Source organism: Salmo salar, chromosome ssa09, assembly GCF_905237065.1.
Source record: "Salmo salar chromosome ssa09, Ssal_v3.1, whole genome shotgun sequence".
NCBI classification, from domain to species: Eukaryota; Metazoa; Chordata; class Actinopteri; order Salmoniformes; family Salmonidae; genus Salmo; species Salmo salar.
Genome location: NC_059450.1, coordinates 29,870,374 through 29,897,527, shown reverse-complemented (window position 1 = coordinate 29,897,527; position 27,154 = coordinate 29,870,374). Strand labels below are relative to the sequence as shown.

Below are 27,154 nucleotides of genomic sequence, written 5' to 3'. Positions count from 1 at the left end.
ACCAGCATGGCTACCACAGCATTCTGCAGTGATACGCCATCCCATCTGGTTTGCGCTTAGTGGGACTATCATTTGTTTTTCAACAGGACAATAACCCAACACACCTCCAGGCTGTGTAAGGGCTATTTGACCAAGAAGGAGAGTGATGGAGTGCTGCATCAGATGATCTGGCCTCCACAATCACCCGACCTCAACCCAATTGAGATGATTTGAGATGAGTTGGAATGCAGAGCGAAGGAAAAGCAGCCAACAAGTGCTCAGCATATGTGGGAACTCCTTCAAGACTGTTGGAAAAGGATTCCAGGTGAAGCTGGTTGAAAGAATGCCAAGAGTGTGCAAAGCTGTCAAAGGCAAAGGGTGGCTACTTTGAAGAATTTAAAATCTATTTTGATTTGTTTAACACTTTTTTGGTAACTACATGATTCCATATGTGTTATTTCATAGTTTTGATGCCGCTATTATTCAACAATGTAGAAAATAGTAAAAATAAAGAAAAACCCTTGAATGAGTAGGTGTGTCCAAACTTTTAACTGGTACTGTATGTTACCTTCAAAGTACATGTATTTTATAACGTAATGGAACAGTGAGGGGTAATACTTACTTTAAAGAGCCAGGGGGTGAGGATCCGGAGGGGAGGGATGAGGACCGGGGGAGGAGGAGATGACTGGTTGTCCAGAGAGATGCCCAGATTATCTCTGATCTGATGAGAGAGGGAGGAAGGAGAAAGAAGAAAGAAAAGAGAGAGTGAGAGAAGATAGGAGAAAAAGAAAGAAAGGAGAGAGAAAGAGAGAGAAAGAGTAAATTAATGTCGTGAATGAGTGTCTTACATACATTGATCCAGTAACTTCCATTCTTGTATTGAGTACACAGTCTGATTGCCGTATGGTTCCTCACCTTGGCCAGGTTCTGCCACAGCTCACAGAGGTAGTCAAAGACTTGCGCGTGGATCTCTGGGTCCTTAATGGTGTTCACATCACCCAGAATGCCTAGCATCCTCCGCCACATCACCGTGGCAACGTCAGCGTGCCAACCGGTCAGGGAGCCACCGGCCATCACACTGCAGTCCTCTGTAGGAAACTCACTGATTTCTGAGAGGAGGGAAAAGGGGGACAACACTTTTGAGTACACTGTTAGTATGTAAGTAAGGCTGAGTGTGTAGTCTGTTTGTGTTGTGTGACAGATAGGTTTGGGACCATTTAAGTATGGGTAGTGACTAGATAAGCCAGTTACTATGGAGAGCAGTGTGGGTGTGTGTGTATTACCCAGGTCATCAGGAGTGTGTAGTACAGAGTGATGTAGTTTCTCATCCAGCTGCAGGTCCTCATGCTGCAGCCCTATGTGTTCAGCGGTCAGGGTGGCTGGAGACGGGCTCTGTGAGCAGGAACCACCCAGGGAATGCATCGGGGACGCACTCTCTGAACCTGGATGGAGGCACACAGAGATTGATGTAATGAATTAGGTAGACATTGTATAATAATAATTTATTGGATTGAATCCATATTTTATCATGGATTTCTATGAGCTTTGCCGGATGATCAAAGTTCATTAATGTGGGAAAGTCACTAAGATGTATAAAAGGGTGAGTGATGTGGACATTGAAAGCCGATGTGTTCTGATTTGTGAATCTGCAACTCTGACCTGTGATGGTGTCTGCAGACAGGCCTTGCTGGCTCAGACTGCTGGTCTCTGAGTCTGTGTGTGTGTGTGTGTGTGTGTGTGTGTGTGTGTGTGTGTGTGTGTGTGTGTGTGTGTGTGTGTGTGTCTCTCTCTCTCTGACCTGTGATGGTGATGGCGTCTGCAGACAGGCCGTGCTGGCTCAGACTGCTGGTCTCTGAATCTATGTGCAGGGTGGTGAGGCTGGACAGCTCCTGTTCCTCTGCAGTCTGGGGCACCCCTCCAAGGCTAGCGTTATCCTGGTCCAAAGACCCCGCACCACAGTCATCCAGACCAAAGCTGAAATCTAACAGCATAGTGCCACCCAGTGGTCAGTACAAGTAGTAGTCCTCCAGCATGTCAAGAGCAATATACAATTCACGCCCACTCCGATCCACTCCACCACAATCCACTCCAATCCCCTCCAATACTATGTTACTTAGTTACAGAACCAGGTTTTTTACACAACCAATATGCATGCAAAGCAAGCATGAGCTAACTGATATAATCATGATTTATAACCTGTGATATCCTCAAAAACACGAGTCACTGATTTAACGAGATGTGATGTCACCTGTGGTGATGTCACTTACTTTCCAGCTTGCATTTGGCGTACTGGAAGGCGTTGAAGGAGTCTGATTGGCTGTCGGAGCTGATGACGTCGCTGCTGCTGGCGGGGGAGGTCCACTCAGAGGGCACACCGGGGTCGTCCACGGGTTGTGTGACGTTCTGACGGTCCAGGAGCTCCGGCAGGTCTTTGGGGATCTCCAGACTACCGGGGCTACTGCCACGCCTCGTCATGCCCTGCAGAGAGAGGTAGAGAGGAGAAGTTAGTACTCTAATGTTTTGACTAAACATATAGAGAGCATGAGCTGAGAACATTCACTTATTCACTCAGCTCAAAAATTGTGTGTGTGTGCACGCGCATGCGTGCATGAGAAATGAAAAAGAAAATTGAAAGGTGATTTACAGAGGTGCCTCTCGCTCGCAGACGCTCTTGGATAAATTCGTCCATCAGGTCTCCAAAGTTTTGGTTGCCGTTATCACTGGACACAGCACGCATCGTCTGACAAGGGTCCTCCTTGTTGCCTGTGTTCAGGCAGAGAGCAAAGGACACACACGTCACCCCACTGTCAGAAGATACTGACACACACAGCTACAAGCATCTTCACATCTTTATCATACAGATCAACACAATACAAGACCATTGGACTAAAATATTGAATGCATGTCATTCCTATAGGCAGTGGATAATGTTAAGTTCAGAAATGTATGCCTGTGTAAAAGTATCAGTCAATAAAGTAAGGTAACTGTGGTGTTGTATGTGCTGTTAAATAGAGATTAAGAATTAAGGTAACTGCTGCACAATTCTCAACGAAAAACCTTAAAGAAAATCCAACCAACACAACTGAGTCCAACCAGTAAAGCGATGCAGGAGTTACTCACATGCATGCAGTCAGAGAGAGAGAGAGAGAGAGAGAGAACCTTGTCTTGTCTAAGCCATGAGTACAGCACACCACAGAACAGAACAGAGATTAGTCTAGCTATGTAAAATGCACTGTGGTTGGGTGAGGGAGCGGTCAGTTAGTCTAGCTATGTAAACTGCACTGTGGTTGGGTGAGGGAGCGGCCAGTCAGTTAGTGTGTTAACTGGGTAGCCAAGGGAAACTGAAAGATGAGGCAGCATACATATGAAGGCCATGATACATTTATTAACAGTTATTGTATTCACTTAAATGTTGAGCTGGATTGTCAAAGAGAAGCAGAGGGCATAGAGTATGTCCCCATCCCGTGACATTTCTCTGGTTAGTTTGAACTTTCAACTGTGTTTATGTTCTAAACTAGTGACCTGCCATTAAAAATGTGTGTTTCTACTGCCCTAAGAAGCCACTACTACATGTTCTGCTAAACCAAAGATTATGGCAAGCTGTGTCAACTGCCAATGTTAAAATAGTATCTAGCTACTCCAGTGAAATTTAGTGGAAGAAAAAATAAGAGACATTGGACTTTGTGGTAGAGTGTCATTGAAGTGACTCAAGAGGGCCCAGCTCAATGCGTGGTGCTGAAATCCTATTCTCCATCAGAACGGTTATACTGCCCCCACCTGTTAGGAGGTATATTGACATGTGGTTATTAGAGCATCAGTTTAGACTATAGGACACAGATACATTTCCCAGTTTCATGTATATATGGAAGAAATGGACTTCATAGACCAGTATCATGCTACACTATGTGTTCTGTCAATTTATCACTGTAAATGAGTTAGATAGCCAGTTTTGGCCAGTAGATTTGCCCTCAGTGTGTGCAGTGAATGTGTTGTACAGTGTTGAGTTGATATGATAGAGAAGGTGGAGGGGGAGGTGTGAGGCCGCATGCATCATTCAGGGAAGGAAGAGGAGGGGCAGAAGAGATTTAGTCCAAGAAGCTGTAGGAGGAGGGGAGAGCCATCCCAAGAGGAGGGGTCTTTGGCCGGGCTTTGGTTCTTTTTTGGGATCGTATCTGCTACTTTAAAACAGGAAAGACAAAAAAAAAAGCTTCAATTCAATCCGCATTCAGCAAAAACAGTTAATAAAGAAAACTGAAAAAGATGGAGGAGATAGAACGGTGGTGCTTTGTGTTTTTGTTTCATTTTGTAGTTTGTTTTTCCATGTTGTGGTAGTGCCTTGGAGCACAGCGACGCTCCTCAAGTCTCTCACCTGGTGCTTTCTTTCCAAAATAGCCCAATACATGAGTGTACAGGTCCCTCAGGGGCGCCTCTGTGGCCACGCCAGGGGCTTTGCTTTGCCGCTGCGGTGATGCGGAGCCGGAGGCGTGGGCCTTGGGCTTGGAGAGAGCATGGACCACAGATTTATACACACCACCCAACAGAGCCCCCTGCTGCTGCCGAGAAGGACTGATCCCTGACTCCGCATCCTGGGACCTGGACCGAGTCCCACGAGGCCGAAGGGAGGAGCGCCCCAGACGGACACGTCCTGGCTCTGTCGCATGACCCCCCAATCCACTGGCCTCCCGTTCCGGATGCTCCCCGCTTCCGCTCACCCCCTCCCCTCCTGACCTCTCTTTACCCTTTGACCCCCCCAACCCTGCCCCAGCCCCTCCAGACCCCACCCCTCCTACAGAGTGGCTGCTGAAGTGGCTGAGGCGGCGCAGCCTGGTCCTCCAGTGGGCCTCCTTGGAGTCTAGAGGGTTGTGGAACTGGACAGACTCTGTGGAGGGCCGGAAGCTGACGTGTACCCCTCCCCCTGCCCCATGGTGCTTTTTGGGCCTACCCCGGACCAGCCTGGGCTTCAGGGAGTGGTGGAGGTTGAGGGACTGCTGCTGGGGCTGAGGGGCCTGTTGGCCTGAACCTCCTGTTTCATTATTATACTCACACTCTGTGGCGTCTTGCCTGACCAAGTGGGGCTCTTCCCTATTCTCTGTTCCCCGAGTAGTTACCTGCTGGTCAAGACTAGAGCTCCCCCTGCTGATCAGCTCCCAGTCATCACTCTGTTCCAAACACTCATAGATACTCTTCTCAGCAGGCTGCTGCTCTGCCTCTGTACTGTTCTCTTCTGCTGAGTTTAAGATGCTATGCTGCCTTACCTGGACCTGTCTCCTGACCTGCTGTGACCCTGACTGTACCATCACAGTGCGACCCTCCACAACGTCACTAGGGCCACCCCTCTCCCCCTCTCCACCTCCCTCCTCCAGGCTTATGTGCATCAGGTACTCCCTGAGAGAACTAAGCAGGTCCTCCTCCCCCTGCATCTCCCCCTCCTCATCTCTCTCAGAGGACTGGGTGGAGGAGGAGGAGGCTCCACCACATGTCCAGTCAGGGGCAGGGGGCCGGGGGCCTATCATCTGCCACAGGTAGTCATAGATGCTATCCCCCACTTCCAGAGAGGCCAAACTGCTACCTGGGGCTGTGTGGGGGTTGGGGGGGTGCAGGGAGTGGCTCCGGGAGGAGCAAGGGGGGTGGTGGGCGTGGTGGGGGGCAAAGACAGCGGTGATGGTGGAGTGAGAGGGGGGACTGTCGGGGACAGGAAGTGCACCTTTGACCCTCTCAGCGATGAAGGGCTCCATGATGTCAGAAGCGCTACTGCTGCGGGGAGCGTAGGCCCCTGGGGTTCCAGGTCACTGGATGCTGAGAACACCTCAGAGGCCGGGGTATTCTCGCTCTGGGAGCAGTGGCGGATCCTGGGTCCCCGAGAGGTCATGGCCATGGGGGGGTCCTCCATATCTGGACAAAGGGGATACACAGGGCACAGCTCACTGGAGAGGGGTCCTACCAACTCTATGTGCAGGAAAACACAGCGAAGGGAATGGATCAGTAACATACACCACACCGTGGTGCAACAATATGATCATATACAGTCATATATTTTCCACATTTTGTTAATTTACAGCCTCATTCTAAAATGGATTAAATAGTTGTTGTTTTTTCATCAATCTACACACAACACCCCAAAATGACAAAGCAAAAACCGGTTTAGAAATTTTAGCAAATGTATTAAAAATAAAAAACAGAAATAACTTATTTACATACAGTACCAGGCAAAATTTTGGACAAACCTACTCATTCAAGGGGTTTTCTTTATTTTTACTATTTTCTACATTGTAGAATATTAGCGAAGGCATCAAAACTATGAAATAACACATATGGAATCATTTGATTCTTCAAAGTAGCCACCCTTTGCCTTGATGATAGATTTGCACACTCTTGGCATTCTCTCAACCAGCTTCACCTGGAATGCTTTTACAACAGTTTTGAAGGAGTTCCCACATATGCTGAGCACTTGTTGGCTGCTTTTCCTTCACTCCGGAGTTCAACTCATCCCAAACCATCGCAATTGGGTTGAGGTCAGGTGATTGTGGCAGCCAGGTCATCTGATGTAGCACTCCATCGCTCTCCTTCTTGGTCAAACAGCCTTTACACAGCCTGGAGGTGTGCTGGGTTATTGTCCTGTTGAAAAACAAATGATAGTCCCACTAAGCGCAAACCAGATGGGATGGCGTATCACTGCAGAATTCTGTGGTAGCCATGCTGGTTAAGTGTGCTTTGAATTCTAAATAAATCACTGACAGTGTCATCAGCAAAGCACCCCCAAACCATTACAACTCCTCCTCCATGCTTCACGGTGGGAACCACACATGCGGAGAATGAGATCATCCGCTCACCTACTCTGCATCTCAAATTTGGACTCATCAGACCAAAAGACAGATTTCCACCGGTCTAATGTCCACTGCTCGTGTTTCTTGGCCCAAGAAAGTCTCTTCTTATTATTGGTGTCCTTTAGAAGTGGTTTCTTTGCAGCAATTCGACCATGAAGGCCTGATTCACGCAGTCTCCTCTGAACAGTTGATGTTGAGATGTGTCTGTTACTTGAACTCTGTGAAGCATTTATTTGGGCTGCAATTTCTGAGGCCGGTAACTCTAATGAACCTAACCTCTGCAGTAGAGCTAACTCTGGGTCTTCCTTTCCTGTGGCGGTCCTCACGAGAGCCAGTTTCATCATAGAGCTTCATGGTTTTCGCGACTGCGCTTGAAGAAACTTTTAAAGTCCTTAAAATGTTCTGATTTAACTGACCTTCATGTCTTAAAGTAATGATGGACAGTCGTTTCTCTTTGCTTATTTGAGCTGTTCTTGCCATAATATGGACTTAGTCTTTTACTAAATAGGGCGATCTTCTGTACATCACCCCTACCTTGTAACAACACAACTGATTGGCTCAAACGCATTAAGAAGGAAAGAAATTCCACAAATTAACTTTTAACAAGGCACACCTGTTAATGGGAATTCATTCCAGGTGACTACCTCATGAAGCTGGATGAGAGAATGCCAAGAGTGTGCAAAGCTGTCATCAAGGCAAAGGGTGGCTATTTGAAGAATCTCAAATCTAAAATATATTTTGACTTGCTTAACACCTTTTTAGTTACATGATTCCACAGCTATTATTACATAGTTTTGATGTCTTCACTATTATTCTACGATGTAGAAAAGAGTAAAAATAAAGATAATCCCTTGAATGAGTAGGTGCCTCCAAACTTTTGACTGGTACTGTAAGTATTCAGACCCTTTGCTGTAAGACTCGAAATTGAGGTCAGGTGCATCCTGTTTCCATTGAAAATCCTTGAGATATTTCGACAACTTGTTTGGAGTCCACCTGTGGTAAATTCAATTGATGGGACATGATTTGGAAAGGCGCACACCTGTCTATATAAAGGTCCCACAGTCGACAGCGCATGTCAGAGCAAAAACGAAGCCATGAGGTCGAAGGAATTGTCCGTAGAGCTCCGAGACAGGATTGTGTCGATGCACAGATCTGGGAAGGGTACCAAAAAAATGTCTGCAGTGTTTAAGGTCCCCAAGAATACAGTAGCCTCTTAAATAGAAGAAGTTTGGAACCACCAAGACTCTTCCTAGAGCTGGCCGCCCAGCCAAACTGAGCAATCTGGGGAGAAGGGCCTTGGTCAGGGAGGTGACCAAGAACCCAATGGTCACTCTGACAGAGCTCCAGAATTCCTCTGTGGAGATGGGAGAAACTTCCAGAAGGACAACCATCTCTGCAGAACTCCACAAATCAGGCCTTTATGGTAGAGTGGCCAGACGGAAGCCACTCCTCAGTAAAAGGCACGTGACAGCCCGCTTGGAGTTTGCCAAAAGGCACCTAAAGGACTCTGACCACGAGAAACAAGATTCTCTGGTCTGATGAAACCAAGATTGAACTCTTTGGCCTGAATGCCAAGCGTCACGTCTGTAGGAAACCTGGCACCATCCCTAGGGTGAAACATGGTTGTGGCAGGATCATGCTGTGGTGATGTTTATCAGCGTCAGGGACTGGGAGACTAGTCAGGATTTAGGGAAAGATGAACGAAGCAAAGTACAGAGAGATCCTTGATGAAAACCTACTCCAGAAAGCTCAGGACCTCAAACTGGGGACAAAGGGGGGATCAATTATGTTTTAAGTTCCTCGGCGTACACATCACAGACAAACTGAAATGGTCCACCCACACAGACAGTGGTAAGAAGGCGCAACAGCGCCTCTTCAACCTCAGGAGGCTGAAGACATTTGGCTTGTCACCCAAAACCCTGACAAACTTTTACAGATGCACAAACGAGAGCATCCTGTCGGGCTGTATCACAGCCTGGTACGGCAACTGCACCGCCCTCAACCACAAGGCTCTCCAGAGGGTGGTGCGGTCTGCACAACGCATCACCGGGGACAAACTACCTGCCCTTCATGACAACTACAACACCCGATGTCACAGGAAGGCAAAAAAGACAATCAAGGACAATAACCACTTGAGCCACTCCCTGTTCACACCGCTACCATCCAGAAGGCGAGGTATGCACAGGTGCATCAAAGCTGCAACCAAGAGACTGAAAAACAGCTTCTATCTCAAGGCCATCAGACTGCTAAATAGCAATCACTAACATAGAGAGGCTGCTGCCTACATTGAGACCCAATCACTGGCCACTTTAATAAATGGATCACTAGTCACTTTAAACAATTCCACTTTAAATAATGCCACTTTAATAATCTTTACATATCTTACATTACTTATATCATATGTATATACTGTATTTTATACCATCTATTGCACCTTGCCTATGCCGTTCGGCCATCGCTCATCCATATATTTATATGTACAGTTGAAGTCGGAGGTTTACATACACTTAGGTTGGAGTCATTAAAACTCGTTTTTCAACCACTCCACAAATTTCTTGTTAATAAACTGTAGTTTTGGCAAGTCGGTTAGGACATCTACTTTGTGCATGACACAAGTTATTTTTCCCAAAAAATTTGACAGACAGATTATTTCACTTATAATTCACGGTATCACAATTCCAGTGGGTCAGACGTTTACATACACTAGCCTTTCAACAGCTTGGAAAATTCCAGAAAATTATGTCATGTCAATTAGCCTATCAGCAGCTTCTAAAGCCATCATTTGAGTTAATTGGAGGTGTACCTGTGGATGTATTTCAAGGCCTACCTTCAAACTCAGTGCCTCTTTACTTGACATCATGGGAAAATCAAAAGAAATCAGCCAAGACCTCAGAAAAACAATTGTAGACCTCCACAAGTCTGGTTCATCCTTTAGAGCAATTTCCAAATGCCTGAAGGTACCACGTTCATCTGTACAAAAAAATAGTATGCAAGTATAAACACCATGGGACCACGCAGCCGTCATACTGCTCAGGAAGGAGACACGTTCTGTCTCCTAGAGAAGAACGTACTTTGGTGCGAAAAGTGCAAATCAATCCCAGAACAACAGCAAAGGATCTTGTGAAGATGCTGGAGGAAACAGGTACAAAAGTATCTATATCCATAGTAAAACGAGTCCTATATTGACAACCTGAAAGGCCGATCAGCAAGGAAGAAGCCACTGCTCCAAAACCGCCATAAAAAAGCCAGACTACGGTTTGCAGCTGCACATGGGGACAAATATCGTACTTTTTGGAGAAATGCCCTCTGGTCTGATGAAACAAAAATAGAACTGTTTGGCCATAACGACCATCGTCATGTTTGGAGGAAAAAGGGGGAGGCTTGCAAGCCGAAGAACACCATCCCAAACCGTGAAGCACGGGGGTGGCAGCATCATGTTGTGGGCTGCTTTGCTGCAGGAGGGACTGGTGCACTTCACAAAATAGATGGCATCATGAGGCAGGAAAATTATGTGGATATATTGAAGCAACATCTCAAGACATCAGACAGGAAGTTAAAGCTTGGTCGCAAATGGGTCTTCCAAATGGACAATAACCGCAAGCATACTTCCAAAGGAAATCTGTGGGCAGAACTGAAAAAATGTGTGCGAGCAAGGTGGCCTACAAACCTGACTAGTTACACCAGCTCTGTCAGGAGGAATGGGCCAAAATTCACCACTTATTGTGGGAAGCTTGTGGAAGGCTACCCGAAATGTTTGACCCAAGTTAAACAATTTAAAGGCAACGTACCAAATACTAATTGCGTGTATGTAAACTTCTGACCCACTGGGAATGTGATGAAAGAAATAAAAGCTTAAATAAATCATTTGCTCTACTATTATTCTGACATTTCACATTCTTAAAATAAAGTGGTGATCCTAACTGACCTAAGACAGGGAATTTTTACTAGGATTAAATGTCAGGAATTGTGAAAAACTGAGTTTAAAGGTATTTGGCTAAGGTGTATGTAAACTTCCGACTTCAACTGTACATATTCTCACTCACCCCTTTAAAATTTATGTGTATTAGGTAGTTGTTTGGGAATTGTTAGATGACTTGTTAGATATTACTGCACTGTCGGAATTAGAAGCACAAGCATTTCGCTACACTCACATTAACATCTGCTAACCATGTGTATGTGACTAATAAAATTTGATTTGAAAGGTTCACCTTCCAACAGGACAATGACCTTAAGCACACAGCGAAGACAACACAGGAGTGACTTCGGGGCAAGTCTCTGAATGTTCTTGAGTGGCCCAGCCAGAGCCCAGACTTGAACCCGTTCAAACATCTCAAGAGAGACCTGAAAATACCTGTGCAGCAACACTCCCCATCCAACCTGACAGAGCTTGAGAGGATCAATTTTGAGTCTCATAGAAAAGGGTCTGAATACTTATCCAAATAAGGCATCTGTTTAAAATGTTTAATACATGTGTAAAAATCTCTTAAAACCTGTTTTCGCTTCGTCACTATGGGTTATTGTGTATAGATTGATGAGGGAAAAAAATATATTTAATCAATTTCAGAATAAGGCTGTGTAACGTAAACAATAGTGAATAAGGGGAAGGAGTCTGAATACTTTCCGAATGCATTGTACATCTGTGTAAAGGATGAAATGATCAGGTGGTTGAATTTAGTCAGCCCAATAGGCAAGTTTGTATTAATGGGTTTCTCTAACCCAATATCACTTCACCCAAGAGCACCAACCAAGTCCATGCAATAACATGTTCTTATGTATGCATGTTCTTATATACAAAAACAATGGCAGACAAAACATGGCAAAAACTGCATTCCTTTTCATGGTTAATAGAATATTTAAGCTGCATCCAATCATATCCATATCATTAAAGCCAAAACAGCTGCAGTAGAGGAAACAGACAAATTACAATACATCAACAAGAACAAATGAGAATTAATCCCCAGAAAAATCATTAAAAAAATGGGTTGACAATATGTCATATCTTAGCAGAAGCCATCAAATCATAAATTGATAGGGACTAGGGATGCACACCAAACCGCATGCAGGGAAAACTGTTTGGATCTGAGAAGGATATTAAATAGTGATTCAGAAACAACAACAGCCTAAAAACACAACATACCCCCAGAGTCTAGGCCTGAGAGAAATATCCTCAAACAAGAGCACCCAAACACACCAAGACAAGCAGGCTGTGTGGAATCACAAGCAAAGGCAAGCATAGAAACAATATGCAAAGACAGACAAGAACATACAGATAGTGAGTGAAGAAGTGAAGTGGGTGGAGGGGGGTACAGATAGACACACAGGTACAGATAGAGGTACAGGTACAGGCGTAGAGTAGAGGGCTCTACCTGCCAGCTCGTCAGCTAGGGATGTGTGGACAGAGTCAGACAGGAGAGGGTGGAGAGGATGGATCAGGACAGGGGCACTTTTAGCGCTGCGGATAAAGGCTTGGGACAGGAAGCTGTCGCCCGTAGAGCAGCTACGCAGGGCTGAGGGACGGACGGACGCCACACAGAGAGGAGAGAGAAGGGAGGAGTAGGAGAGAAAGGAGGGAGGGGAGGTGAAAGAAGGAAAGGGGAGAGGGAAGAGAAAATAGAGAAGAGTAGGGGTCATGGAATATAGGGACAGAGAGGAAATGGATAGAAAAGGAGTTTAGATAGAAGAGGAAGGTAAAAACGGGAGAGGAGGAAGGTGAGAAAGTGAGAGGAGAAAGTGAGGACTGTGAGATTAAGGCAGAGAACAGTGACCTTCAGAGAGGAGGACTAGGAAAAGGCAAAACTACTGTCTGCCTGTCTGTACCTCAGGAGCCAGGTCACAGAGCCCTCCGTGATTATGACAGTAGGTTACGTCTGTAACCCCGGTTCTCTGATAGCATGAGTGAGGTATTTCACTATGGGATACGCACCCAGCGTATTCGTCAGAAGCCTTATTACAGTACGCCAGCCATGATTGGCTGGATGTTGAGACGTGTGCGTCGGGGAAGGGTTTCCCTCCTACCCTATAAAGGACCCGACGCAGCGTCTCTGAGTCATTCAAGAATAATCCACACCTCTTCCGCGCTCATGCAAGGAGGGTGGTCTGGTGAAATACCTCACTCATACTATCAGAGAACCGGGGTTACAGTCGTAACCTGTCGTTCTCTTACAAGTGTTCGTTTCGGTATTTCACTATGGGATATACTGAGTCCCGTATTGCCAGACAAGCTTATCCTGACGACCGACTGCCTTGTGCTATATATCATACAAATGGGCCTTACCCTCAGAAGATCCTACACATAAAACAGTATGTGCCAGGGTTGGTGCAGTGACATCGAGCCCATAAAACTTTGCAAAGGCGAAGCCCTACTTGCTGCTGAGCAAATATCTTGGACAGATATGCCCCTAAATAAAGCCCAGGACGTAGCCATTCCTCTAGTGGAATGAGCCCGTAGATCAGCAGGAGACTGAAGACCCTTACTTGTGTAGGCCAAAGCAATAGCCCCCACTATCCAGTGGGAGAGGCATTGTTTAGTGAGCGCTTTACCTGTGAGGTTTCACCCAGGAAACAAACAAATGATCACATTTCCTAAATCCCTTAGACCTGTCCATGTAAATGCGCAGAGCACGTACTGGACACAACATATGCAATCGTTGATGCCACGATGGTACCCTATTGTTACCAGGTGCAAATTGCACACATGACGAGTGCACAGAGAATGCGTGAATGTCACTTACACGCTTTGCAGAAGCCAGTGGTCGTAATAGCGCAGTCTTAAATGAAATAATTTTCAGTTCCACCTGATCCAGGGGCTCAAAAGGCTGTTGGCATAGAGCATCCAAAACAATTGATAAATCCCATGATGGGGCAAGCTGTTTGGACACCGGACACAAGCGACAAGGGGGTGTTGCCCCACTGTCGTGTTCCCAAAACCCATATGACAAGCCAATATAGCTGCCAGATATACTTTAATAGTAGAAAAAGCCTTTCCTTTTTCTACAAATTTCTGTAGAAACGACAGGATTACCGGGACAGAGCACTGGAATGACACCGTCTGTATTTTAGTGCACCATTCCTCAACACCTGCCATTTATAATTATAAAGGGACCTGATAGATGCGGCTCTAGCACTCTGAATAGTGTAAATTACAATGTGGCGCAATTAGTATGAGCGATAGCCCCTTCTCCCGCACCCTGGCTCGGGTGGGGCAAATCAGGATCAGTGGGGGGAATGCATACAGGAGGACGCGTGGCCACTCGTGCGCCAACGAGTCCACTCCCATCGGTGCATCCCGATCCCTCACGGAAAAGAATAGCGGACACTGAGTATTCTCCATTGATGCATAAAGATCCACTGCTGGCATGTCGAAGTGTTTCCAAACCTGATTGGCTACCTCTGGGTGGAGCTTCCACTCTCCGTATAGAAGGTTCCTCCCCTGGCAAGTAAATCTGCCCCCAGATTCAGTACTCCTGGTACATGAGTACCTCTCAGTGACTGGAGATGCACACTGCTCCACATAATCAGTATGTGTGCCAGTGTGTGTACGTGAGGGGATAGCAGTCCCCCTTGTCTGTTTATGTAAGCCACAACAGTGGTATTGTCTGTTCTGACTAGAACATGACGACCCTCCAGAAATGGGAGGAACAACTTTAATGCTAAGGACACTGTAAGGAGCTCCAGGCAGTTTATGTGAGTAGAACGGAGATGGGGTCCCCACACACCCGTTGACTGTTCTGCCCTCATGAGTAGCACCCCAACCCGAGAGAGATGAGTGCGTCTTGACTACTTTTCTGGATAAAATAGTGCCCATCTGGGCACCCTGTGACAGACACATCCTGTGTCTCCAGGAGTGCAGTGCTACCATACAGTCTATTGAGATTAGAGGTCGGCCGATTAATCGGAATGGCCGATTAATTAGGGCCGATTTCACGTTTTCATAACAATCGGTATTTTTGGCCACCGATTTGCCGATTTTTTTAATTTTTTTATAAAAAAATCTATATATAATTACACCTTTATTTTACTAGGCAAGTCAGATTAAGAACACATTCTTATTTTCAATGACGGCCTAGGAACGGGGGTTAACTGCCTTGTTCAGGGGGGATTCGGGGATTCGTTTTTGCAACCTTCTGGTTACTAGTCCAACGCTCTAACCACCTGCCTTACATTGCACTCCACGAGGAGCCTGCGTGGCAGGCTGACTACCTGTTACACGAGGGCAGCAAGAAGCCAAGGTAAGTTGCTAGCTAGCATTAAACTTATCTTATAAAAAACAATCAATCTTAACATAATTACTAGTTAACTACACATGGTTGATGATATTACTAGTTTATCTAGCGTGTCCTGCGTTGCATATAAATGATGCGGTGCCTGTTAATTTCTCATTGAATCACAGCCTACTTCGTCAAACGGGTGATGATTTAACAAGCGCATTTGCGAAAAAAGCACTGTCATTGCACCAATGTACCTAACCATAAACATCAATGCCTTTCTTTAAAATCAATACACAAATATATATTTTTAAACCTGCATATTTAGTTAATATTGCCTGCTAACATGAATTTCTTATAACTAGGGAAATTGTGTCACTTCTCTTGCGTTCCGTGCAAGCAGTCAGGGTATATGCAGCAGTTTGGGCCGCCTGGCTCATTGCGAACTGTGTGAAGTCCATTTATTCCTAACAAAGGGCGTAATTAATTATGACATAACATTGAAGGTTGTACAATGTAACAGCAATATTTAGACTTAGGGATGCCATCCGTTAGATAAAATACGGAACGGTTCGGTATTTCACTGAAAGAATAAACGTTTTGTATTCGAAATTATAGTTTCCGGATTCGACCATTTTAATGACCAAAGGCTCGTATTTCTGTGTGTTATTATGTTATAATTAAGTCTATGATTTGATAGAGCAGTCTGACTGAGCGATGGTAGGCACCAGCAGGCTCGTAAGCATTCATTCAAACAGCACTTTCGTGCATTTGCCAGCAGCTCTTCGCAATGCTTCAAGCATTGTGCTGTTTATGACTTCAAGCCTATCAACTCCCGAGATTAGGCTGGTGTAACCGATGTGAAATGGCTAGCTAGTTAGCGGGGTGCGTGCTAATAGCGTTTCAAACGTCACTCGCTCTGAGACTTGGAGTAGTTGTTTCCCTTGCTCTGCATGGGTAACGCTGCTTCGAGGGTGGCTGTTGTCGATGTGTTCCTGGTTCGAGCCCAGGTAGGAGCGAGGAGAGGGACGGAAGCTATACTGTTACACTGGCAATACTAAAGTGCCTATAAGAACATCCAATAGTCAAAGGTATATGAAATACAAATCGTATAGAGAGAAATAGTCCTATAATTACTACAACCTAAAACTTCTTACCTGGGAATATTGAAGACTCATGTTAAAAGGAACCACCAGCTTTCATATGTTCTCATGTTCTGAACAAGGAACTTAAATGTTAGCTTTTTTACATGGCACATATTGCACTTTTACTTTCTTCTCCAACACTTTGTTTTCGCATTATTTAAAACAAATTGAACATGTTTCATTATTTATTTGAGGCTAAATTGATTTTATTGTTGTATTATATTAAGTTAAAATAAGTGTTCATTCAGTATTGTTGTAATTGTCATTATTACAAATAAAAATAAAGAATAATTTTTTTTTTTTTAAAAGCAAAAAAATATCGGCCGATTAATCGGTAGCGGCTTTTTGGGCCCTCCAATAATCGGTACCGGCGTTGAAAAATCATAATCGGTCGACCTCTAATTGAGATCTGTACATGGTGATGTTTGTGACGTATTGGGCTCAGACCAAGAGAAGAGACCCAGCGTTGAAACCCTCTCATATTCAAACGTCCTAATGGAATGACTGCTAAAGCCGATGCCATGAAGCCTAGAAGCCTCAGGCATGTTTGGAAAGAGACCAGGTTCCCTCTGCGAAACAGTGCTAGGCAATCTTGGAATGTTCTTATACATTCCATCAAAAGGCAAGCTTTGAACAATACTGAATCCAGGATTAAACCTAGGAAAGAGATTGTCTGCATGGGAATCAGAACACTCTTTACTGTGTTTATTCTGAAACCTAGAAGTGTCAGGTGTTCCAATAATAGCTGACTGTGTTCTAAGACCTCATCTTCGATTGCGCACACAGCAGCCAATCGTCTATGTACGTCATCAGCCGAATGCCCTTCTCTCTGAGTGGGGCTATAGCTGCCTCGGTACACTTCATAAAGACACGAGGTGACACAAGAGCGGCCAAAAGGGAGCACCAGGAATGTGTAGATCACGCACTGAAAAGCAAATCTGAGAAATGTCCTGTGAGGGGAGTATATTGAGATGTGAAAGTAAGCGTCCTTCAGGTCGACGGATACGAACCAATGGCCTGGGCGCACAAAACGTAGCAAAGCAGTGTGTGTACACATTCTGAACGTGTACTTCCTCATGTGTCTGTTCAGAGCATGTAGATCTAAGATCGGGCGTAGGCTGCCCCTCTTTTTTGGAACCAGGAAATATCGAGTAAAAACCAGTGGCTTTGCTCGGGAAGAACAATTCTTATTGTCCTTTTTCCTATTAGTGATGTGATTTCCTCTCGGAGTACATGCGCTGATTCCACCTGAGCCTGAGTGTATATGATTCCCTTGAATCTGGGCAGGGTGACAGTGAATTGCAGTCTGTATCCCCTGTCTATCGTGCCCTGTACCCAGTTTGACACTGCAAATGCCCGTCAATTCTCTCTCTGCTCCGAGAGCGGGCTGACCCGGGCTTTCCACCATAGATGGTGCCGCAGCACCCTCTGTCGGGGGGAGGGTGTATGACAGGCCGTGACGCACTACGCACGTCCGGCTGGCTCGTAGCGGGAGTGCGCTCATGCGAAACATGTCTGACTGCTCCCTTGGCCTGTAGCCTGGTTGCACTAGTGTTAACATTTTTCATGTGAACTGACATTGGGGAGTGTTTGAGACAAGAGGGGGGCTTTGTGGAAGCATCCATCTGAACATTGTCTCTTCTCTTTGGGCTGTACTCTGTGACCACCAACTTGGGCCCGGTAAGCCGGACAGAACACTGAGGTGCCTGGGAACTTGCACCCTTGAACAGGCTCAGGATTGGAGGAGGGGATAGAACAGTGCTTGGGGGAGACTGTTCTTGCCTTTCTGGCGATGGGGACATCGCTAGGCCATGCGCTTCTTTTCCCCTTACCCCCTGGGTGGGGTTAGGAGCAGGCTGGCCCCTTGGTGCCATTGGCCGGAAGGAGGGCTTCTTAGACCAGGGGCAAGGATCCAAGGTTCTCTGCTGCCCTGGGTTTGCAGCCTGGGGGGCTGGGCGTCTGGGGATCTTAAAGGTTGAGGGTGGTCGACCTGCTGCAGCCTGGGCGAAGGTGCGGCGAGGCACAGGGGAGGCACTGGGCTGTGTATTCCTGGGCAGACAGAGCTTCACCCTCCCTCTTTTTCTCCTCACACCGTTTCTGCATCATCTCAACAGTGGGACCGAAAAGGCTTTTAGGGTCTACTGGAGCGTCTAGGATCTTCATCTTCTCACTCTCAGACCCCGTGGATAGGTTGATCCAGATCTCTCCTGGGATATCATGAGTCCCATGGCTCTCCCTGACACCCGGACAGCGGCTTTGAGCAGACGCAGGTTGAGGTCTGTAGTAATACAGATCTCATCCCATAGACCCGGCTCTGGTTTGACCGCTAGCTCCTCCTGTAGCTCAGCCTGGTATGCCGAGAGCATGGAGCCGGTGCTGAAAGCCCTCACCGCTGTGGCAACCGACCTGTAGACCTTCTCTATCGCAGAGATCTAGAAGCGCTCATACTTAGTTGGTAAGGTGGGGCCAGCCGAGGTCATGGAAGACTTCTGGCTGGGATGTAGATGGGAAGCCACCAGGGGTTCAATGGGGGGCATGTGGGCCAGCCCAATCCCTGTCATGTCAACACAGTCTAACATTGACCCACCCTGGACAGGGTTCTTGGAGGAGAAAGGTGTTCTCCAGGTACGGGTAACCTCCTCCAGACATTGTGGGAAGACTGGTAGTAATTGCCTGGCTGCCCGTTTAGCTTTGGGTAGCCTCTTACCCTCATAGCGGGATGTGGTGGTCTCTGCTACTGTGTTGGGCCAGGGAATCATCAGTTTATTAGCCACGCGTTCGCACACGTCCTGCAGGTCCACACCGAGAGATGGTGTGGATTGTGCTCCGTCAGGAAGCTTGGTGGGCTGGCATGAGGGGATGAAGGAATCTTTGTCTCCAACAAATGATTCTGAAAGGAGACTGTCGGAAAATCCTGTGGAGTCGTTGTCGTCTCGGATCAGGAAGCCCGGCGGGGGGGGGTCGCGGTGCCATGGCGTCTAGCTGGTCGCCCCAGCTAGCCGTTGCTCCACGATCTCCCTCTGGGGATACCCATCACCTCCGGTGCGCCGGTCCCCATGTTAGGATCCTGTTGACTCAGGCTAGCTTGGCGTGCTAGCCTGCGATGGAGGCTCTTCACGGTGAAGAAGGAACCAGTGTGGGCAGGAGCCAGGGGAGGCTAATGCTTCCTGGGCATGTTGCAGCCCAAGGCAAGCGGAGCACACCGATTGGGTGTCCTTGGCCGACATCTTATTCCACAGGAGCAGATTCGTGCTGGGAGCTTCTCCTCGTTTGAGGTGGGAGATGCCTTTGTCGCATAGCTTGGATGCTATGTTTTTAGCTGCCAGAAAAAAAATAGCATGGTAGGCTAGACCAATAGCTAGCGATTAGAGTGGGTTATCTCTGACGGTGGCACTCGGTGTGAAGGCCAGGTACCGTTTCCGAAAGGCCAGGTTAGAAAAGATAGCTTGATGTAGCAGGGAAACTTTTCTTGCCGAAGTAAAAAATTTTAAAAAATAAAAGCTAGCTAGCGTGGTGGCTAGTTTTCCGACGACTAATCACTGTTCGGATACAGCTAACTTGGATGTGAACGAGTTAGCCGTGTCACAGCTGTACCCGTTACTCCCTCAAATAAATGTTCCTCTAGCTATGGTGAAGGGAATCCCAAGAAAAGCGCCCGGCGAGCGAGTTGTAAGCTCCAGTCTGTGGACAGTTTAGCTAGTTCTGGAAAATGCAGTCGTGTTGAGGTAAGCTTTCTGATGAAAAGCGAGAAGAGGTGTTTGAATGACTCAGAAACGCTGCGTCAGGGTCCTTTATAGGGTAGGAAGGACACCCTTCCCCGACGCACATGTCTCGATGTCCAGCCACTTATGGCTGGCGTAGTGTAATAAGTCTTCTGATGAATATGCTGGGGGCATATCCCATAGTGAAATACCGAAACGAATACTTGAAAGAGAACCCATACAACCCTTATGCTCAGTTGAAACCTTCTTCACTGGAGGACTCCCACACGGTACTGATTTCCTATTTCATTGATTATGTATAAATGGCAAAAAAAATGTTATGACAGTTAACAGCAGTTTAGCAGCATTATAGCAGCATTGACCATTACACCAAAACCCTACTCAAATGTGCCACGTACATAGGTCTACTGAAACCATTACATAAAGCATTTTAAATAATCCATGAAAATATATCTTAAACACCTTGCCATAAGGTTAAGACAACCACCCTTCTCATATGTAGACATGTAGTTTCCTCTGACAAATATGACGGCTGTGGCACTAACCCACAGTCTTCTGGCGTATGATGTTCCTGGCCTTCTCCATGCCCGGGGAGCCAGCGGTGGTGGCACTGCGCTGCCTCATGGCTGCTGCTTGACCGCTCCCAGGCTGGTCCCTGCTCCAGCCCTTAGAGAAAGAATGGTCCACAGCCGTCTTCTGGCCCTCGTGAGCGCCCCCTAGTGACCAACACAGAGAGGGAAAGATTGGGTACAGGTTGGAACGTCTCTGTGGTGTTAAACAATAGAAAGGGGAGGGAGAGGGAACGGGAGAGACAGACAGAAAGAGTGATGGAGAGAGCAGTGGTGTAGTGGTCCAATTGCAAAGGCACCTAGCACTGTTGTTTGGTTAGCAGTGTTTCTGTAGCACATTAATTGGAGTTTGAAAAATAAATGGCTACTGGATTGATGCAATAAAAGAAGGTTTTGGGAAAGCATTTCCATCTACCAAAAGATGTTTAGGCCTATCATTATCATCGCTATATTTTTTATATTTCTTAATTGTTTTAAACCTGGACATTTTACTTCATATTATGAGGAATGTCTTACCTTACTTTAAAGTAGCCTATAGTCAATATCCCACCATAGAAACGTGGAGGCAATTATTTTTATATAGACTTAGTCATATGCTTTCTCCTGTTCTATTGGCTTTCCTTCAACTTCCTTCCATTGTCAAGCAGCCAAAAGCATGATCTTAGTAAAATTAGCAGACCATGATGGTTGTTGCATATTTAAATCCCCTTTCTTTCCACGAGGTGAGATCTTGAATGGAGCCCCAGGCCGAGGGAGATTGACAGTTCTTTTGTGTTTCTTCCATTTGCGAATAATCGCACCAAATGTTGTCACCTTCTCACCAAGCTGCTTGGCGATGGTCTTGTAGCCCATTCCAGCCTTGTGTCGGTCTACAATCTTGTCCCTGACATCCTTGGAGAGCTCTTTGGTCTTGGCCATGGTGGAGAGTTTGGAATCTGATTGATTGATTGCTTCTGTGGACAGGTGTCTTTTATACAGGTAACAAGCTGTGGTTAGGAGCACTCACTTTAAGAGTGTGCTCCTAATCTCAGCTCGTTACCTGTATAAAAGACAACTGGGAGCCAGAAATCTTTCTGATTGAGAGGGGGTCAAATACTTATTTCCCTCATTAAAATGCAAATCATTTTATAACATTTTTGACATGTGTTTTTCTGGATTAAAAAAATAAAATAAACCTACCATTAAAATTATAGACTGATCATTTCTTTGTAAGTGGGCAAACGTACAAAATCAGCAGGGGATCATATACTTTTTTCCCCCACTGTATCACTGGGTATTAGGAAGTGAGTACATGCAATGCCCACAAAACAATAAGTGGTTATACGGCGTATACCTGCCTATACCCTCCAGTACACCACTGAGAGAATGATAGAGAGAGGAAGCAGTGTGTGTCAATCAGAGTGAGTACCTTTTCCCTTGTGTTTTTTCTGTTTCTGTTCGCTCAGCTTGTCCAGGGGCAGCTCGTTGAGGTCCAGACTGTACAGATTATGGAACAAAATAAAACATTTAAAAAGGGGCCAGCCCTCACTGTGATTCCATTACAAATTGATCCTCTGTTTAATATGACCATAAAACTTCAATTAAAATGCAGTCTCAAATAGCCGCTTTTAATAGTCAGGCAACGGCACACATTTCAGCAAATAAATGCCTGTCTCAAATAAACAGCGGGTTTAAATGAATTAGGTTATCATGAATTACCATCAATTGTTTACAAGGTTTTATGTTTGATTTATTAATTAAATAAATAAACATTAAATAATTCAGTAATGACTTGAAAAAATGACAATATTCTGTTTTTAATCGGCAGTAAGAAACTGCTAGCCACTGGCTAACTGGTAAGCACAAAACAACTTCGGGAGTACAGACCCCCAGAAATCATCCTATCGCCCTCTATTGGCAAATGTAAGAACTGCTGAAAATGCACAGTCAAGGATCTTTAAAAAATATATATATAATAGAGGCATACTAAGACCAAATAAACTTGACAGTGTGTAACATAACACATTAGTGCAGGAAATAATATAATAAATTGATTAAAATGCTGTAAGTGAATGCTGGAATAAAACAATTAACTATGAAAATTAACAAAAGCTGTGTGCAATAAGGAAAAATACTCCTGGCTCGAATAGAAGCCTGTCTCTAATAAGCGCCTGTTGTGTTCAGGGATTTAATCAAATATTTGCCCAGGCTATTAATTGAAGTTTTACTGTATTTTCATTACATGTCTTAACAAAATGCTTGGACTTGTGCCTTCCACGGTATGTGTGTTTAGCACGTACTCTCCTGTCGTTACCTGTACAGGTTGCGGGCCAGAACTTTGGTGAGCGTCTCCATGGTGAGGGACCACTCTGTGACCAACTCCTCCCAGCAGGTGAGCGAGGACAGCACAGACAGCAGGTCGTCCCACAGCTCCCTGGAGATGTACACGTTCAGGTTCCCTTTAATCCAGGCCACTATCAAGGTCTACCAGAGGAGGAGGAGAGTCAGAGACAGACACACAGTAGCATGACAAGTAGAAACGCCCCTTAGAAACATTCCTTAGTTAGGTCTCATGCAGAGGAAGGTTATGGAGGCACCATGGCTCTCTCAAAAGTCTTTGCCTCCATTCCTTTTGTCCGCTCCCAAACTTCTTTACAAATGTAATGGAAATTATATGATTAAAGGTTTGACTAAATGATTTCACTCAGAAACCCTATAACCTGTTGAAATGTATTCGAAATAAGGCTATAATAATGGGTTAAAAACTATATTCCAATACTGTGTGTGAGGAAGACACTGTTACCACTTCAAAATGAGCAGGGCAGAGTTGATAAGACGACCTTGGGAAAGGAACAGGAGAAGATGTCTCCCTAAGTTAGGGAGAGAAACAACGGCCTGGGAACAGCTAGGCTGGCAAAAGATAAGGAGACAGGTGGTCTGGGTACTGTGGAAAAATACAGCCGCCTAAAGCTGGGTGGAGTTTTCTACTGATGTGTGTGTGTGTGTGTGTGTGTGTGTGTGTGTGTGTGTGTGTGTGTGTGTGTGTGTAATATAAAAGGCTTTGTACATTGTAAGGATTTTCAGAGCTCTCATAAATAAAGGTTTTGACCCTTGTGGGCTGGGTCTCCGTCTGCTTCATTCAACCAGAATCTTACACACTCTGGTGGGGTAGAGTGAATAGTTTAATTGAAGTTCGGTTTAAGAACATTGATAACTTAATTCACGTAACAACAAAATGTCAGTGGGAAGCGAGAGAGGATTCAAGGAGAGGTCATGAGGAATCAAGAAAATACTATTAAGAAAAAGTCCTTGTGGTTAGTCACAGTAGGTATCCCAAATGGCATCCTCTTCCCTATATAGTACAGTGCTTTTAACTCATGGGCCCAGGTCAAAAGCAGTGAACTATATAGGGAACAGGGTGCCATTTGGGACACAACAACTGTATGGTGTGAGTACTACGCTGGGTACCTGAAAGACGGCCCCGGCCAGCCTCCCAGAGAGGGTGATGTTCTTCTTGCCATGGGGCATGATGGAGGGAGGTCTCCTCATCACACACTCGGTCACCCTCAACAGCACCAGCAAGATCTGCTCCCTGCAGATGCACAGATAGACACCAGAAGAGTAGCGGTCACATAGGGATCCCTCATGTTACACAAAGAGTGGAAAGTTCCTACCCCTCCACCTTGGCCCTAACCTAACATAGCAGGCATTAAAAAAAAGCCTGAGCAGGGTCTCTGCATCCGGTTTTCAGGGGGAAAGGAAGCTAGGTTGAAGATACTGTATCCCTGAAAATCGGATGTGGATACCCCATCAAATAAGCGGATTCGGCTATTTCAGTCACACCCGTTGCTGACAGGTATATAAAATCGTGCACACAGCCATGCAATCTCCATAGACAAACATTGACAGTAGAACGACCTTACTGAAGAGCTCAGTGACTTTCAAAGTGACACCGTCATAGAATGCCACCTTTCCAACACGTCAGTACGTCAAAATTCTGCTCTGCTAGGAGCTGCCCCGGTCAACTTTAAGTGCTGTTATTATGAAGTGGAAATGTCTAGGAGCAATAATGGCTCAGCCTCGAAGTGGTAGGCCACACAAACTCACAGAGTGGAACCGCAGAGTGCTGAAGCACGTAGTGCGTAAAAATCGTCTGTCCTCGGTTCCTACACTCACTACAGAGTTCCAAACTGCCTCTGGAAGCAACGTCAGCAAAATAACTGTTCGTTGGGAGCTTTATGAAATGTGTTTCCATGGCCGAGCAGCCGCACACAAGCCTAAGATCACCATGAGCAATGCCAAGGGTTGACTGGAGAGGTGTAAAGCTCGCCGTCATTGGACTCTGGAACAGTGGAAACGCTTTATCTGGAGTAATTAATCACGCTTCACGTTCTGGCAGTCTGACAAACGAATCTGGGTTTGGCGGATGTCAGGAGTACGCTACCCGTCCCAATGCATTGCGCCAACTGCAAAGTTTGGTGGAGGAATAATGGTCTGGGGATGTTTTTCATCGTTTGGCCTAGGCCCCTTAGTCCCACTGAATGGAAATCTAAACGCTACAGCATACAACGACATTCTAGACGATTCTGTGCTTCCAACTTTGTGGCAACAGTTTGGGCCCTTTCCTGTTTGAGCATGACAATGGCCCCGTGCACAAAGCGAAGTCCATACAGAAATGGTTTGTCGAGATCGGTGTGGAAGAACTTGGCTGGCCTGCACAGAGCCCTAACCTCAATCCCATCAAACACCTTTGGGATGAATTGGAATGCCGACTGCGAGCCAGGCCTAATCGCCCAACATCAGTGCCCAATCTCACTAATGCTCGTGGCTGAATGGAAGCAAGTCCCCACAGCAATGCTCCAACATCTAGTGGAAAGCCTTCCCAGAAGAGTGGTTGCTGTTATAGCAGCAAAGGGGGACCAACTCCATATTATTGCCCATGATTTTGGAATGAGATGTTCAGCGAGCAGGTTTCCACATACTTTTGGTCATGTAGATTACCTAACCAGACCCTTCAGATCTGCAAACATAGAAGGGTTAGGGCTAATGGGAGTGGTAGGTAGCAAATTGGGTCTGGCCATAAATGTATGCTATGCTTCCCCATTAGAACCAATACGCTGCTCGGTGTTAGCGTGTAGTGTTGTGGTGCTGTACCATGTCTTCTGGTCCATGGTTTCATGCATGACCAGGCTGCGGTAGATGTTGAGGACTCTCTTGCACATGTCAACATGTTCCTCCAGCAACACCTTGAGCTCATTGGCTGGCTCCAGCAGAAAAACGTTGGCAGAGTTGGTGACAAACACCTGGGGTGAAAGAGAAAGCAGTAGATGACGGTGGTGAAGAAAGGCATGGAACTGGACAGTATCGGATGGAAGTTAGTGATCATTCCAGAATAAGACTTTATGTGGTTGCAGATTTAGCATAATGTGTGTATGTGTTGGGCAATAGAAAATACCTGTAGAGTGGGCTGAACACCGGCATGCACACTGTACTCCAGCAGCTCTTTCTCAGACACTTTATTCACCCCCTGAGGACACAGAAAGACATACACAAGAAGTGTTAGACTGAGAGACCACGAAGACAGGCTCCATCATGTGTACTTACTTGTCTTTGTTGAGGATTGTGTTCATTAGACACCAAATGTAAGAAAACAGACTGAAACAAGGAGTCATTTTCCATTGCAAAATGTTTTCCTTAGTGGACCCTGGCGCTTCCATCCATCCTCCCCCACACAAAGCCCCAGCTCTCACCTCCTCCTCCTTCTCAGTGTCCTGCTGGGGTACAGGCTCTAGGTTGACCCCTCCAGCCGTGGTAAAGAACCTCTCTTCCTCCGGCTCCCTCATAAACACAGGCTTGTCCTCCAGGGCGAACCATTCCTGGTACACCCGCACCACCTTCCTCATGGCTGCAGCCTCGCACATCGGCAACAGGAAGGCCTGAGAAAAGAGGACAACACACCAATGTCACTGTGCTGGATTCAAATGGAGCAGACTTGTTTATCTTCTCTGCTCTCTGTAGGGCATACAACCACACAATACCAGACTTTTACAGGGGTATTCAGAACATAGTAGTAGTAATAGAACTTTATTGTTCCAAGAAGGGATACCTATGTATCACAACCAGAACCAGCAATACACAATGTACTGTGCGTGTGAGTAAGTGTGCTGTACCTGTCTGAAGACCTCGGTGATGAAGTTGACGTTAGTCCTGGAAGAACAGAGGACTCGTCTCACCACCTCCTTGTCAGTGAGGTGCTCCTCGTCCATACTACACAGGCTGGAGGAGCTGGGCTCCCTCTCCGTCAGGGTGGAGGTGTTGGAGTGGGATGGCTCCTGCTCATACCCAATCGCTCTGTCCAGGCTGTCTGCCCTGGGGCCCAGGTCCTCCCCCTGGCCATGTCCCCGCGCTGCCAGCCCTGCTGCTGCCCTCTGGAACACAACCAGAGAAACACAACCACCATTAATGCTTCCATAAGGACTGGAAATGTATGTAACACAATACACGAGTTGGAGGTTCACTAGTATATCCCACAGACAGAGAAATATCACAACTCAAAAGCTGTCCCAGAGGCTATGTTTAATGTAAAGATATAGTTATGCTAACCCTGCATACTTCTGCCCTTCAGATGTGCTGCCTGCATGGCCAACCTGGATGTTTTTTGGCAAGTTCTCTCTATGATTCCTAGATATAATATATACATTGTGCTAACCCAGGCAAACTCTCCCCTCGGGT

At 46.1% G+C, this 27,154-nt stretch overlaps 1 protein-coding gene across 1 annotated transcript in view; it reads right to left on the bottom strand.

Moving 5' to 3' along the window:
- LOC106611173 (ral GTPase-activating protein subunit alpha-1-like) overlaps positions 1-27,154 on the bottom strand; it is a 123,605-nt gene that overhangs the window by 69,992 nt on the left and 26,459 nt on the right. The window contains 17 exon segments of the mRNA XM_014211096.2: positions 602-700; positions 895-1,088; positions 1,263-1,421; positions 1,778-1,960; positions 2,247-2,457; positions 2,624-2,742; positions 4,349-5,753; positions 5,756-5,871; positions 12,170-12,310; positions 20,420-20,590; positions 21,852-21,919; positions 22,737-22,906; positions 23,891-24,014; positions 25,577-25,725; positions 25,878-25,949; positions 26,173-26,358; positions 26,593-26,850. Of these exon segments, the coding sequence (XP_014066571.2) occupies positions 602-700; positions 895-1,088; positions 1,263-1,421; positions 1,778-1,960; positions 2,247-2,457; positions 2,624-2,742; positions 4,349-5,753; positions 5,756-5,871; positions 12,170-12,310; positions 20,420-20,590; positions 21,852-21,919; positions 22,737-22,906; positions 23,891-24,014; positions 25,577-25,725; positions 25,878-25,949; positions 26,173-26,358; positions 26,593-26,850 (3,825 nt within the window).